Source organism: Buteo buteo, chromosome 21 (genome assembly GCF_964188355.1).
Source record: "Buteo buteo chromosome 21, bButBut1.hap1.1, whole genome shotgun sequence".
Lineage (NCBI taxonomy): Eukaryota > Metazoa > Chordata > Aves > Accipitriformes > Accipitridae > Buteo > Buteo buteo.
The window spans coordinates 618,285-631,660 of record NC_134191.1 but is presented as its reverse complement, the minus strand read 5'-3'; the positions used below and the strand labels follow the sequence as shown (position 1 = coordinate 631,660).

At 52.7% G+C, this 13,376-nt stretch overlaps 1 protein-coding gene across 1 annotated transcript in view; it reads right to left on the bottom strand.

Annotated features, from left to right (window-relative positions):
* Nucleotides 1–646: 646 nt before the first annotated feature.
* Nucleotides 647–13,376, bottom strand: part of PLXND1 (plexin D1) — an 86,648-nt gene continuing 73,918 nt past the window's right edge. The window contains exons 30-36 of the mRNA XM_075053497.1: nucleotides 12,857–12,891; nucleotides 10,983–11,087; nucleotides 9,992–10,155; nucleotides 8,385–8,532; nucleotides 5,118–5,258; nucleotides 4,076–4,150; nucleotides 647–3,394 (exon numbers count right to left, since the gene is read on the bottom strand). Of these exons, the coding sequence (XP_074909598.1) occupies nucleotides 3,278–3,394; nucleotides 4,076–4,150; nucleotides 5,118–5,258; nucleotides 8,385–8,532; nucleotides 9,992–10,155; nucleotides 10,983–11,087; nucleotides 12,857–12,891 (785 nt within the window). The 3' untranslated portion in view covers nucleotides 647–3,277. The remainder of the gene's footprint in view (nucleotides 3,395–4,075; nucleotides 4,151–5,117; nucleotides 5,259–8,384; nucleotides 8,533–9,991; nucleotides 10,156–10,982; nucleotides 11,088–12,856; nucleotides 12,892–13,376) is intronic.

The following is a 13,376-nucleotide window of genomic DNA, read 5'->3' as shown; positions in this document are numbered from 1 at the left end:
TTCGCTTTGAGAGAGGCCAAATCATTTAATGGCTGGGTTTAGCTTTATTAAGAATCAACTTTCTAGTGGGAAAAGAAAATCCCTCTGGTATCTGGAAAGAGCAGCTTTTACTGGGGGAGCTGGAAGAGAAAGGATTTAGCAATGCCATGGTTATTAAGACCTACAGGCTGCGGCTGGTGTCATGGCACTGAAGCCAGAAGCCTCAAGGCCTGGCTGCAGCGGTGCAGAGCAGGCGCTGGGCTCCCCGGGGCTGGGAGAAGACATGGTCTTTGTAGGTCAGTGGCACCTGGCAGAGGTGAGGGTGCCTGGCCCTGGAAACTGCATGGTATTACTGGTCTTCGCCTGTGCAGTACAGCATGCAGTCAGTTCAGGTGCCTGGTTGTGTCCTCATAAGGATCTTCCCCCTCCCATGCCAGTTCCTGCTCTGGCAGGAGCCGTGGTACTGGATAGCAGGAGTGGTGTGTGGCTGCAGCCCAAAGGGGTAAAAAACCACCTTGTTTCCAGATGAGAAGGGTATCAGCTGAGCTGCCAACCCCGAGCACAGTATGTCTCGGATAGGCAAAGCTCGCTGCACACATCCGTAGGTGTCTTCCATAATGTTGTGTGTCCTTTGTGTGCACAGGGCAGGAACTTCACTACGCAGGTTTCAGCACCTTGTTTTATTACAAAGATAGGCTTTTCCAAGAGTCTGCCACTTCCACTACACAGCAGGTAAGGGCACTACACCCACAACACGTGCCAAAGTTTAAAAACATGTTACAAAGGGCTTGGGGTTCAAGGCAACACTACAAACCCTCAAGCTTCTGCTCCATTAAAGTTGTTCCTTTAAAATGGTTGTAGCAACTACTTTTTTTTTTTTTTTTTTTGCTTTGGAAAAAATTAAATAATAAAGCAATAGGCCTCAATACATGGCCCAGTCACATTACCGGGAGGCAAACTATACTCACTATTGGCTCACCTGTATCCTTTCCTTGTAACAACATGGGGCTATTGCTCCATGGTCCTTTCCCTACCTCTAGCCAAGCTCAACATTCTCTGCTACCTTGGTCCTTCTCACCCTTGCCTTCCCTGTGCTGGGCCTGCCTATATCTCTGGCAGCTATTCACAGTTTCTAAAAGAAGAAAAAAAAATTCAAGAATTTTTTGTGAAATCACTTTCAAAATAAAATGTAGCCCAGCTACATTCTTAGAGTTTCTATTCTGAAGCCACATCCTCAGCAAAGACATTGAAACCTCCACAGTGTATGTACTTTTTCTGTAGTTCTCTTTAAAAAAACCTCTGTTCTTCCCCTTCCCCCCCCCCCCCCCCTTTAACATACTGGATAAAGTCTATCATTTGCTTTAAAATAGATATCTATATACACATACACAATTTTGATGTTCCAATTTCTGACAAATGTGGCGTTACTGGAAACGATGGGATGGAGGCCACCTGTCCATGGCAGTGAGTCACCCAGGAGGAGTTTTGGTGGACCAAAGTCATCTAATACCAGGTTGCATCCTTGCCAGCTGGATGAGTAACGGAGGCTCACCTTAGACCCTGCCTGGAGTGAGGTAGTAACTTTTTTCTTTTTTATTTTCTTTTCTATTTGGCAGTTTGAAAACGCAGTGGCTACGGCTGGGTTTAGCTTTCATGGGCAGGTTGCCTTTGCCTGCATGTGAATGCTGGCTTCAAGCATGTGGCCTTAGCTGCGGTCCAGCCTCTACAGAGGGGCCTGTGTGATGCTGGAGAAGACCAGAGTGGCCATGGCTCCCCTGGCTGCAGAAAGGATGAAGTTGCCTGCAGAAGGGAGAATGGGCCACCAAGCTGGGACAGGGTTTTTGCCCCAGTGCAGATGCCGTGGGATGGTAGTGGTTTCTAGGTCTCAGATGAGCTCTGTTTGCGCAGTGGGACCCTGCTCGCTGACCCCAGTGTGAGTGTGGGACACTTTCTGCCTTTGTTGGCAGCTTGCAGTGCTGGAGCTCTGCTGGCCTGTGTGAGCGAGAGCATTGTGCTGCTGGGGGATGGGGTCCAGTCCCTTTGCCTTTGTGGGCTGAAAAAGACTGGACACGCAGCAAAACCGCTCCCTCGGTTGCTCTCAGGTGACAACCACGGTGGGCTGGGTCCGAAGCAAGCAGAACAAGCTGCTTTAGGAAGACACCTCTGTAGCACTGGCCTTGTTTTTGGTGATGATCACAAGAGATGCTGCAGTGCATGGTGCAGAGGGAGGGAAGATGCTACCTGGTCTTTTGCCCCGTGTGTGGCTCAAGTCCACTCTGTCAGAGCGCTGTCAGGAGGAGCTGACCCCTGTTGGCATGAGCAGTGTTACGGGGGCTGAGCTGGGGCAGCACCATAGGTGTGTGTGCAGCCAGCGTGGCAGGGAGACTGGAGTGCGAGGCACGAGCCCTTCCCCTCACTATGTCTGGTCCTCTAGGCAGAAGCCATGCCTGCGACCAGCTGGCTGAACGGTGGGGGATATTTGCCTGCCCACTGCAGCTCCAGCTCACTGTGCATGCAGATATGAGAACCTGGGGAAGGGGGAACAGCCCTTCCCACACTGTCTAGCAAGTAACACACTCCCTCCGGCTCTGTAACGGCCGTCTCCATTAGGGGATAAAGTGCTTTCACCATGCCTTAGCTACTTGGGAAGCAACTGCTTCGTCTCAGCCCCGAGTTGCCTGTGTTGCCCAAGTCTCAGACGGAGGAGTGGTTATGTTTACACATACAGTACAAAAATTAAAAGGCACAAAAACACACAGAATGCAGCAGATAGTGAACAGCTGATAAGAGTCCCTGGTGTTGGCAAAACAAGGATGTCAGAGGGATGGTGTGGAAGGGAGCTCAGGTGTTGCTCCGAAGGCCTTTGCCGACTCTGCTCGTTACTCCCTGAGGCTATCCTTCTGCTTCACATCTATTGTTATGGCTTCTGCAGCCCTGTCTCTCATCCTGAGGAACCACAAACAGGGATGCAGGGTGCCACTGACTGCTCGGGCGCTGATCAGAGGGAAGTGGTGAACTGAGCTTGCCACAAGTGTCACGTCTCCATTTCTGCCTGGCAACAGCAAATAAATTATGGGTGCCACAGTGCAGACCAGAGGGGTTTGAGCTGCTCGGAAAGGTGTCTTGTGGCTTCTTGTTAGGTGAGGGAGCCCTTCAGCCGCAGGCCAGGCCCACCCCCACCACGAGGCTGGTTTGAGAATGACCCTGGCAGAGGCGATCCATGGTGTATCCACAGCTGAAGGCAGGTTCCCTGTGGCACTGCGCTGCGGAGAAGGTCACTTCCAGGGCTGCAGTCGGCCTAGGCTTCGCTGCAGCACTCGTAGATGTTATCCTCCATGAGCGCAATCACTTGCTCAAACTTGTGCTGGAGCTGGGTGCGCTTCGTCGTGGGGTTGGCATCCAGGGCGGCCACAATCTGCAGCAGACAGGAGCAGGTGGGTGGCTGAGGCAGTGCAGGCGGAGGTGCCCACCCGCCAGCCCAGCTCCCCCTGCCAGCCCTTTCGAGCCCAAATCCCAGACGAATCTCTGATGGGGAGAGCCCACCCTGCCCCACAGCCCCCACGCTCACACGCCCCGGCACCCCCCGGCTGTTCTAGGGCACGGCCGAGTCCCTGGGCAAGGGGTGGGCGAGGAGGGGCACGCAGCTGAAAACCATCGGAATGGTACAGCTCATGGCACAGAGCTAGTCCGCAGCGCGGCGTGCAGGGGGTCAGGAGCCAGCCAGCGCCGGTGCCTCAGCTGGGGGTGGCTGGTGGCAAGTTATTTTGGGTGTGGACTGTATCAGGGTGCTCTGCCCTCCTGAAAGCATCTGTGGGTCTACACACTGGGCAGCCCCGCTTCAGTCCGGTCCAGCCAAACGCTGTTAAAATCAGCCAGGAGTAGCTGGCCTCCTCTTCCAAGAAGGCGTCAGCCAAGGGATAGGAGAGCAGGTGCACCTGTGTGTGCATATATTACATATGTGCGTGGGATTATGCAAAAAACCATAATCCCTTTTCTGTGAGACTGGATGCTGGCATCTGACCGCTCAGTTACAACATACCGCTTGTTATTCCCTCCACAGGTATGCTGGGGCCTAAGTGCAGCTGAACCCACTTACCTGGGAGCGGTATCTCTTGGCGTATTTGTATATCTCAGCCATGGCGACGTTGGTGTTGAATTCGTTCCGGTATTTCTTTACAAAGACAGAACAAAGAGGGGAGGAATATTAACACGATGCAGCAAGTGAGTTCAAGCCCAATCAGCAGGCATTAACTAGATTAAAAGAAGACTTTGCCTGGCTATTTTTGTTACTGTTGCATTGATGCAGCTGGACTTTTGACTTACTCCTTTAAGGAAGGTGCATTTGCTTACATCAGAAATGGTCCCAGTCTTTTTAAAGCCAGCCTTAAATGCCCACACCCGATAGCACTGTTCACCCCCCCATGCTCAAAGCTGTTTCTAAGGATGGGGCAGCGCAAGAGCTGGGCAGAGGAACGCTGACAGAAAGCAAACAGTCGGTGGCTGAAGCTAAAACGCTGCGGGGAGCTGGTTTGATTTTGAGGAAGCTGTGGCGCATCACTGGCAGGACTTGGATCCGGAGCGCGGCTGCCAGCTCCCGTAGCTGGTACCAGGGCTGGTTTCCCACACCCGGGCTGGCTGCCAGGGCCAGCTGCCAGCGGGCTGCCTGGGACTCGGGGCCGGCCCTGGCAGTTGGCGCCCAGGGGCCAGCTGGCCGGGGGGCTGAGGGACTGCAGAGATCCTTTTCCAAGCTTCCTGGCTCTTTGGCACTGAATTTCGCTTTCAACTCCCAGTGGTGCCAAAGCTAGTTAGGTTCAAGCTAACTCGTGGGTGTTTACTGCAGCTCTGGCAGTAACTGAAGATGCTTGGAATTAGGTCAGATGAAGTTTGTGCGTGGAAGTTTGAGGCAAAATATCCTTTCTTGTTTGCTCCTTCCAGCATCTAAGCAGTAGCTGACTGCAGCCTGTCTGCGCTCCCTGCCGCTCCCAGACTCCTGCCGTCAGCCAGAGCAGAGCAGGCTCGGCGCTCCTTGCTCTGGCGGGGCACCGAGCCTGCAGACCCAACCCCGACCCCGTCCCCGTCCCGGGGACACGCACCGGCCAAGCTCCCACCTCCGCCTGCCGCAGCCCAGCGCGCCTTACCCGCGACTCCTCCGCGAGGTGGGCGTTCATTTCCTGCTCGCTGAGCGGGGGCATGTCGTGGATTTGCTTGTAGTATCGCTGCACTATCTTCCTATACTCGGGGATCTCCTTGGCATACAGTAGTTTATTGGTCGGGGAGTCCTAGAGCGAGGGCGAGATACCGAAATCAGACACCGTATTGTTCCTGGCTGAAAACTTCTAATCCTGTTTGTCTGACCAAAGCGCTAACCATCAGACACGGACTTCAGTACAGCTGGGTTCAGGAAACAGCTACGTCTTTGGTCCTGGCTTTACACAAACAGGACTGCGGTGGGACGGCACCGAGGCACAGAACAGCTAATGACAGAGGCACTTGTTCGAACACATCAAGGTGCTACGGACAGGTACCACCTGCCTGCGGAGCCACAGCACCGTCCCTCTGCCCTTCTTCCTAGCATGAGCTAAAAGTTTTTTAGCTACAATGCCAGTGAAGGTGGTCTATGTGAATGTGTTTTAATTTGGAGCAAGGGCAGGCTAAAAAGCATGCACGGGGTCAGGCGAGGTGGCTTGCTGCCAGGTGATGCTCTGCAGATGAGTGTAGCATGACTGTATTAGATAAAACACTTGTGCTCTGTGGCTCTGCGTGTGGAAATTAGTAACAAGGGAAGGGCTTCTGCATGCATTTCCTCGGGTCTCTTGAGCAGCCAGCTCGATTTAAACTGAAGAACAAAGCTCTTTTACAAGCTGAACTTTGTCAGTTGAAATGTTCCTCTTGGATTTTTCATGTAGCTTTGATTTATTTTGCATTGGCTAACCCAGCCTGCCTGGCCTATATTGACTGCACATAAAGTAATTAACAGAAAATACTGAGTTCTCTTGATTAATGTCAGCTTGGACAAAGCAGTCTCTTAACCTCCCAGCCACACAATCGGGTTGTACCAATGAAGGCATAACCCTGCCTGCACTCCTTGCAAACACAAGCATGAATGATTTTAACCTCAAGGCAAGCCTGCCCCGCTGATGTCATTACCCCGGGAATGAACTTGGCCCACTGGCCTAGCATTGCCTCCCGAAGGGAAACAGACTCAGGCTTGGGCACACATTGGGGAGTAAGATCAACGTGCCCCATCACCCCAGGGCTGGAGTGAGGGACTGCTCCCTGATGCTCTGACAGGTGGAGAGTGGAGGGAGGATCTTCAGAGGAGACAAGCACGGCAGGGCTCTAGCCATGGAGGCAGCATCTTCAGCTGTATCGGGCAGTAAATAAGGAAGCCCAGGGTAACTGCAATCTGCTGCTGCAATATGTAGCGTGGCTAATGCTGCAGGGGAAATGGGAAATGGGCACCAGGCTGTGGCACCAGATCCCACAGCAGTTTATTTTCAAACCCAATGACAAGGCATTACAGGAATACAGCCAAGTTACAGAGCCTGCTGAAAACATTTTTTTTCTCCCTTAGAAGCACAAAAGAAACCCATGCTGCCTCTTTTTGAGTTATTTTTTAATTTGTGTCTGATTTGTCCGCTCTGTATTATGAAGAGATGGGTACTGATTTATTAACTGCTTGCGCACTGTAGATGTACGGAGTCTGAGTCTGCTCTCACATTTGCAGTATCAAGAACAGCATGCTGAAACCAGGGGAGGAATCCAGCCTGGAAAACATTCAGCGATATACTGCGTGTATATGCAAGCTGATTTTTAAGCTGAGGATTTATTCTTCCCACATTACTCAACAATTCCTTCACTTATGCTATTGTATTCCTGAAAAATGTTTCCATCTGCTGTCTGACTCCAGCTGACCCCTGTTCCCCTCATCCACAGCTTGACAAGGACAAATTTTAGGTGTTTCGCAACACATGCAAAAAAAAAGACCAAAACCCAAACAAACAAAAAATCAAGTGCTCATTAGATCTTCCTCCAGTACTAACCTCTCCCAGCGAAGGCTTCCTGTTGCTCTCAGTTTGGGGGCTGCACTGAGCAGCGCCCACCTCCCGCCCCTCTCTCCATAGGGTCCCCTCTACGTCACACACCGCGCTGCTGCCAGCCTCTGCAGCGGGGGGGCAGTGGGGGACGATTTACAGCATTTCTTAATAAAACTTATTTATGTCGGGAAGTTTCAAATGTCAACATTGCACTCAGCCAAGCCAGCGGGAGAACAGAAAACATGCGCGCTGGACGTCCCGCTGCCTGCCAGCCCCGCAGGATGGTGCACGGGAGCCCGATGGTGGCAGAGGAGACATGGCCGGGGCAGCCTCGCGTTTGCTCGGAGCAGGCTTAGCTTCTTGGGCGGGGGTGCTGAGTCTGCCGGGCTCTGCCTGCAGGCCAGAGGTGGCCAGTGTGTGATGGAGACACTGCCGCTGGTGGGGAGCACCAATGGCTCCGCTGGCAGGGCTGCGGCAGCGCCCGCCAAGTGCTTCCCAGGTGCTGACGGATGGTGTTAGGGTGTTAACGGGATGGCCCCGGGCAGTCCCCACACCTCCAGTGAGCCAGGCTGGGTCTGTGCTGCCTGGGCAGGCGCAGCCCATGTTCCTGAAGGCTCGGCTCGCCTCCTGAGCTTCTCACAGGTCTCCCAGGTGAGAAGCTGTGCAGAAACCACTGACAGCGATGATTAAAGCTTCACCTGAAGCTACGCCATTTTCCATCCTGCCACTGGGAGTTTATATTGTCCCTCAGCTGCTGTTACGGGATTGTTATGCTAATGCTGTCCCCTAAACCAGCCCTGACTGAGGGACCTGGGCTCCCATGCCTGTGCCCAGAGCAGAGCTGACACCCCACGTGCTCGCACAGGTACGTTACACCCCTGCCCGAGCCAGCTACAGAGAATATTCGTGGGCTCACACACCAGCTCAGCCCCTCAGGAAGCGTTACAGACCCTGTGCTGAGCTGGGCGCTCTCCTGCGACCGCAGGACAAGTCATACAGCCACTGGGTAATGCTGGCACACGAGCCAGCAGCTGGGTCTCCCTCCATCGTCCAGGCCTTCTGGGCTGGGGCCTTGCCCTTTGTCCATCCTGCCTGTGACCCCATGTTCCCACTCCCTGACCTCTGTTTGTGACAGAGGGGCTGCAAATTTCAAGCTCAAGCCTGAACAAAGTAGTGGGGAAGGGATGGGGAGAACTCATCCTTGGAGACAGCCAAAACTCAACTGCATGAACCTGAGCAAGTGGCTCCCAGCCAGCCCCGCTGCTGGGGGAGGTTGGACTGGGTGACCTCCAACAGTCCCTTCCCACCCGTACTGGTCTGTGTCTATGACTGCCCCAGCAGGAGCGAGATGTCCTCTCTGGACGGTACCTTGCCCAGCTGCAGGTCAGAGAGGGAGCAGGCGTCAATGAAGGCCTGAGCTATCACAGAGAGACAGGCGTCGATGTGGTCTGTCTTGTCAATGTCGAAGACGAACTGGGGGTTCTTCAGGATGTTGACCCAAAACCTCAGAGGTAGGCTGCAAAGGAAACAAGCCAGGAATACACACCGGGTGAATTTTTGTACTCCAGAAGGAGAGGGGAGGAAATGCAGGAAAGATGATGACAGAACATAAATAGTAGCGAGGAAAAAAATGAGGAGCCGGGTTCTGCTATTTAATCACATCCTGGTAGCGTACGACCCCCTGCCTAGCTAGAGGGGCAGGCACACATTTTCACCCTGAAGAGACATTTCTTCAGGCTGAAGCACGTGGCCCAGACCGGAGACTTCATGTACAGTCTTGTCTAGGCGAGCGTATACCCTTGCTCCTTCAGCAGCTCCCTGAGCCAGCTGTGGTCCAGGAAAGACACCGGCAGGTTTGCCTGCATGGGGCTGTTGAATCGGGCTTCCCCACTTGCTGATTTTTGTAGCAACGGTGTCAGCTCCTTTTCCTTCTTCCCTGTAAGTAACTGTCATCTGGTTCTGATGGTAAGCCTGGCCCCGTGAAATGCATTTCATGTGTCTTTTTTTTTTCTCTCTCATCATTTTCTCCTGCAGTTATTTCACTGCTCATTTGGCTACAACACAGTTTTAGTATGTTGCTCGCCCTTCCTACCATCCCTCCTCAGCAGCTGAGGAGTGAAAGCTGCTATAAGTCTTTGCTCTACTGGCAATTAAAGGTAATGAAGGATAGGCAAATCTGCAGCTCAATGGTTGTGTCTGCATGTCTGCTACCCCAGCCAAATTTGGTTTTAATTTTCACGTGTTGGGCTGCAAACAGTTACTGTCCCTGCAGCCTCAGAAGCACTAAGCCTCTCCTCGACGCTCCCTCCAAGCTCCCTGCTCTCCCCAGTTAAATCTTCTGGTTTCTCCCCTGCTTTATTTCCCCCCTTCACTTCAGCCTCCCACCCCATTCCTGCTCCCGGCTGGTCCCCAGAGCTGCGATGCCCGCCAGCACGCTACTGTCACAGCACCAGCTCCTGGAGTCCTGCGAATACCCTGGAGTCTCAGCGTGGTTACAGAGATAAGCCGGGAAAAGTGCCCCCAAGGGCTGAAAAGCCAGAAAGCAAATGAAAAGGAGCCAAATATGCTGTTTTTAAAATCTCCATGATGTTTTAAGACCTGACATGATTTTGGACTCCATCTCCCACCTCCAATGCTTGGAGCTAACACCATTGCTGTCTCCTGTCATCCCATCCCTCTTCTGTTTCTCCTTTAATTATTTTTATTAGTGTGGTAGTTTGTTCTGCCCTTTATCTGCCTATGCCTCCTCTTCCAGCTCTCTGTTTCCCTGAGCTCTGTTTGTTCAAAGCTCTCCAAGTCTGTGTTTGGCCTCATCTTTCGCTGCCCTCGCCACCACCCCTCCTGTTTTCCAAGTCATCTCTTCTACTTTTAGCAACCTAATGATTACTCCAGGACACCAAGGCTTTTCAGCTGCTGCTCCTGAGAGATGGAAGGAAGGAAGGAAGGAAAGAAAGAAGAGACTTCGTCTTCCAAACCTGTTGGTCTTCCAGATGTGCATAGTGTCAGGGTCTGTGATCCCTCTTTTCTCTGCTTGCTCCTCTAGGAAGTCAAAGAAATACTTCACGGCCACAGGTGGTTTATCATCTCGGATACTGAGAATGGCTTTGAACAAGTCATCCAGGAACTTCTGCAGCGTGCCCTGCGGGACAAGCGCACACAATGGAGACTGGGGAAAGCAGCAGCACCCGAGCCCAAGAAAACAGTGTGAGGGGCTGCGACTGTTGCGCACAAGGGGAAATCCTGTTCTGCCAGTTGGATAAATCAGAAGAGAAAGGGGATGCTGAAGCAGGGAGGGAAAGGTTTGTTTGTGCATAGTGATATAATTAGCTTGCATTTGGGTTTAATTTCTTTTGGCATCAAGATCTTTCTTTCTTACTGCTAGGATCTCACATCTGTGATTGTTCTGCACAGTAAATACAAAGAAGACTAGAGACTGCTGGCCATTCTTGTGATCTCTGCTCCAGTGAGGCATCATGCTGGGATTAAAGATGGGCTGGGAGCCCAACTGCTGGAGCTGAACACTTGCAGAGAGTGGGGAAGTTCAAATCTGAATTAAGATCGCACAGACATTACCCCTGCTCCCAGAGCTAAGCACCACCTCCTTTCCCAGCAGGATGTCTCACTGGGGAGATGGGTTCAGGTCTAAACTGTGCATCACAAGCCCTGAGGCGGTCAGCATCCCTTTCATGTGCACAGACCCCAGACCAGCCTGGGGAGATTGTGTGGGGCTTCACGCAACAGTGCTGCTTGCTGCTCTGAGGGCGAGCTGGAAAGCCGGAGGGAACCCAAGGAGCCAGTGGTGCCCAGCAGCCTCATTAAACATGCTCCAGTCATCCAGGACAGAAGAGTCCCACCACCTCTTCAGAGTGACTGGCCCCACAGCGCTCCTTCCCAAGAGTAGGCTTCTTGTTACAGACCGCAAACAACAATCCTACCTGCCACGAACGAGGGCGTCCTGTCTCCTACCTTTGTGGAAAGCAGCCTGGTCAGGTAGATCTCTGGTAGGACTTTCTTCCTATGGCTCTGTCTGTGGGACTTCTTGTGTTCCACTGATTCATCGGTTGGGAGAACCTGGTCCAATACAAAACACATGTTCAGAGCGCTCCTCTCTGCAAGTGTCACACTGAATTTTCCTTTAAGCATAGAATTTCAACTGCATATAAAATTAAATTAGAAAGTAGTTACTGTGTTATAAATACATCCTTATATGGCTTTAAAAAAGCGATTCATAATACTCAGTTTTTCTGACATTTGTTTCTCTTGTGCTCTTTACTGCCTCTCTCAAGCTAGACAAAGAAAATGAAGCAATCAATCTCACTTTGGATGTTAGTCTGCTCGCCTTCCTGGTCTCTGTGCAATACTCCTGTGTGGCTGCAGTTTAGGCTCCCAGAAGCAATGCACAAGGCTTCCGCAGAAACCAGCTTTTCTTAGATTTGGAAAAAGTGCAAGAATGATCAGCCAATATTCCTGCCCTGGCCTTTTTAAAAACAAATCTAAATATTCCACAGTCAAGTCAGTTAATTACTGCTCTATAATGACCTAGCAAGCCATTTAAGTCCATCTTGGCATTGTTTCACATATGCACATTTGGTTTCCCATCCCTTCTCCCTCCTTGCTCTGCGTGTACACGTGTGTGAGTGCATGTGTGTGAGTGCACGTGCGTGCATGCATTGTGTGTTTGTACTCTATTTGAGCACGGAAACTTTACCAGAGGGGAAAAAAAAATCAGGCTATAAAATATTGTTGTTGTTGTCCATAACACTTTTTTCACAACAGCTTTTAGCAACGTTTAGCACTTTGTACTTCCAGCGTGGCGCACAAGCAGGAACTAATAAATCTCCCCAGCTCTGGGAGGCAGGCGGCATGCCAGGAGCTCCCGGTAGGTGACTTGACCAAGGCTGTGCGGGGTGCTACTGGCGGCGCTGCGCCGTGCTCCTGAACTCTCTGTGGCTGCTGACAGCTACATCAGGCACAACAATTATTTTGCCATCCTGGTAATTTTTTATTATGTCCCATAGTACTACAGCTTGTCTACAGATAACCTTTCTGCACCTCTGAGCCCCTCTGAAGAACTCTAACGAGCCCTGATCCAGCTTGTTCATCATATCTGACATTCCAGCCCACGGAGATGAATTAAATTAATATCAGCGAGGCTGAGAATATTTTCTCCTCTTTCATCATATACACTGGAAAAACAGGACCCATGGACTTAAGTGCAGGAGAGAAGAGGGATCGCTGCGTGCACACAGCCTGACTGGTCACCTCTTTGCTCCCAGGACTTTCCACGCTGCCGCCTTCCGAAGGGATGTCTCCCGGGCAGCCAGCCTGGCAGCAGAGGACAACCTGGCCCCCCTGCCTGACTGAGAGCTCACCACAGCCCAGGGCCTGCCTGCCCCAGTGCAGCAGGGACCGGCTGCTGCCAGAGATGAAACAGCCTGTTCGGCACCTGTTTGCAGGGACAGAAGCAACAGCTTCCATTGTCTGCCAACGGGCAGCCATCGTAAAGGTGAAGCATGTTGAAATACACAGGAGATTAGATGGGCACCCCTCCACTGCCGCGAGGAGCCTTTCCTCCAGCGCCCTGCCAGCCCCCCTGGGCTCGGCCGTGCCGCCCGCCTGCACTCCGCCAGCATCCTTGCTGTCACGGCAGCAGGAGAGATCTGGGGGAGCGGAGCCACCGCTGCGACCCGTCCCCTCGCGTGCCGGTTCTACGCTGCAGAGTGGGTGTCCTGGAGCGACGGCTCTGCTCCCCATCAGCGCTCCCCTGGGAGGGCAGGAGGGGAGAGCGGCCCCCCCACCATGCAGCCGCCAGCCTCCGCAGCCAGGAGCTGGATACTTACCAAGTGGAAGTACTTCTCGGTGTCCAAGTCCTTCACTGTGAAGGGGAGAGAGAGAGAGAGACACGGCGGCTCAGTCGGGTGACCCAAACTGAAACCTGCTTCCGCAGACGCCCTCCACGTCAGGAGGCATTTCGCTTTCCCCAGGAACCCCAACACCGAGCTGGTGTTCTCACCCCAAGTGACCTCAGTACTTTAATTTGCTTTGGGGTTGTTTATTGCCTTCTGGGGCACACAGCAAGTACCTCAGGAAGTACTTTAAGGAGGACCTGACGTCTCCCAAGGGGCGTTTTAGGAAGGACCCGAGGGGGCACGAGAGCAGGATCAGCACAGGGGCACTCCCACACTGTGATGCCCCGCTATGCCCTGCAGGCCCACGTGCCCTGGACCATCTCCTAGCCTCCTCATCCGGGCAGCTGCAGCCCCAAGCAGCTCCTCGCTCCAGCGGGTGAAAGGACTCCCACTGCAGAGACAGGCTCGGTGCAGGTAGCCTTGAGACAGGGTTTGAAACCCCTTGTTCAAT